Genomic DNA, 1,552 nt, shown 5'->3' with positions numbered 1-1,552 from the left:
TAAGTTTTGGAGATATGTCAACAATCTGTTATAAATTTATATATGCTAATAAATAATAAAATGCAAACAGCGTATGAACAATGAAATAATATTTAACAGAAATATTGAAGATCGAGGCTTAACAATATTCTAGGGTTTTCCATATTCTCTCCAAGATTGCTTAACAATATTCTAGGGTTTTACATTAGTTTTCTATCTAGCAGGGTTTGCCATCACTTTCCTTCTTTCTAGGGTTTGCCATTAATTTCCCTTCCCCCTCTGGGTTTGCCATTGATATCACAAGTACTATTACTTACAATTAATGGCTAAGAGTCCTGATAATAGGATCACAAACAAAGATACTGAGAATGGGAAAAAGGAGAGCAAAAGTCGAAGAAGTGTTGAAATAAAGAAAGTTGAAGACAAGAACAAGCGTCACGTGACCTTCTCCAAGCGCAAAAGGGGTCTCTTCAACAAAACAGCAGAGCTCAGCGTTTTGACTGGTGCTGAGACGGGAGCAATCGTTGTGTCGAACAGTGGCAAGGTGTTCTGCTTCGTAAGTCCCTCCCCTGACGCCATTATCGAACGCTACGTTAGTCACAATGCCTCATTATCTGCAGGTCAACTAGATATTTATCATCCTCAAATAAACAACACTCATCGTTCTACTAATTCTTAATATGAGTAGTATAGTAAGAAGCAAATACAAGATTACGAGAAAGCTTCGAGACTCTTGAAGGAAGAGAAAATATTGAAGGGTGGGAAGAAAAGTACAAGTAACAACAATGGAGGAGATGAAGGAGGTTGTTCTTATGGGTGGTGGGAGAGACCGATTGGAATGATGAGTAGTTTGGAGGAGTTAGAAGAGTACAGGGAAGCCATGTACAAGTTGAAGCACAATGTGGAGGTTCGAACCAATCAGCTGATTCGGGAAACTACTCATTCCGATCACTTCTCCTCTCTTGTCTATGGATGATACATGGAGTCCTCCAAAATTAAGCCAGGGTCAAGGGTGCATAGGGTGCATGGGACGTGAATTTTATTATTTCTTGTAATATCAATGTTAAGAAGTGCTTGTATCAGAATGTCCTTCTCTAGTAGTCATGGCTTTTGGTGGAGGGTTTTTGTTGATTAGGGATCATGACCGAACAGGTTACACACATTCTTCTTGTTCTATTAGGTTTTTCTTGCATATTAACTAACATTACATTCTTTACCTAGTTATTTGCACATGATTAATTATTGATTATATAAATTTAAGTTTAAATATTTGTCTTACGGAAAATTTAAGAAAAAAAAAAACTTGATTAACTCAAATTGACCAAAAACTCAATTGTCATATGCTTTCGCAAGTAAAAAAAGGTCGTACCCAGTGCACAAGGCTCCCGCTTTACGCAGGGTTTGGGAGAGGTGAATGTCGGCTAGCCTTACCCCCATTTATGGAGAGGCTGCTCCCAAGTAGCACATTAAAATTTAAACAAATCTCTAATAAAAGTAGTTCTATAAAAAATGTTATGTACAAAAGTGCTTTTTAGAGAAGCAATCTCAAATCCCATCAAAATAAAAAAGAGAA

The 1,552-nt window shown here is 37.2% G+C and overlaps 1 protein-coding gene across 1 annotated transcript; it reads left to right on the top strand.

Moving 5' to 3' along the window:
- Positions 1-301: 301 nt before the first annotated feature.
- LOC103443693 (agamous-like MADS-box protein AGL29) lies at positions 302-955 on the top strand. The gene is given in 1 exon segment (XM_029108792.1): positions 302-955. A coding segment is annotated over 1 exon segment (654 nt).
- Positions 956-1,552: the final 597 nt, after the last annotated feature.

The sequence above is a fragment of the Malus domestica genome, chromosome 09 (genome assembly GCF_042453785.1).
Source record: "Malus domestica chromosome 09, GDT2T_hap1".
Classification (NCBI taxonomy): domain Eukaryota; kingdom Viridiplantae; phylum Streptophyta; class Magnoliopsida; order Rosales; family Rosaceae; genus Malus; species Malus domestica.
Note: the sequence above shows the minus strand (reverse complement) of the source record. Positions and strands in the feature narration are given on the sequence as shown.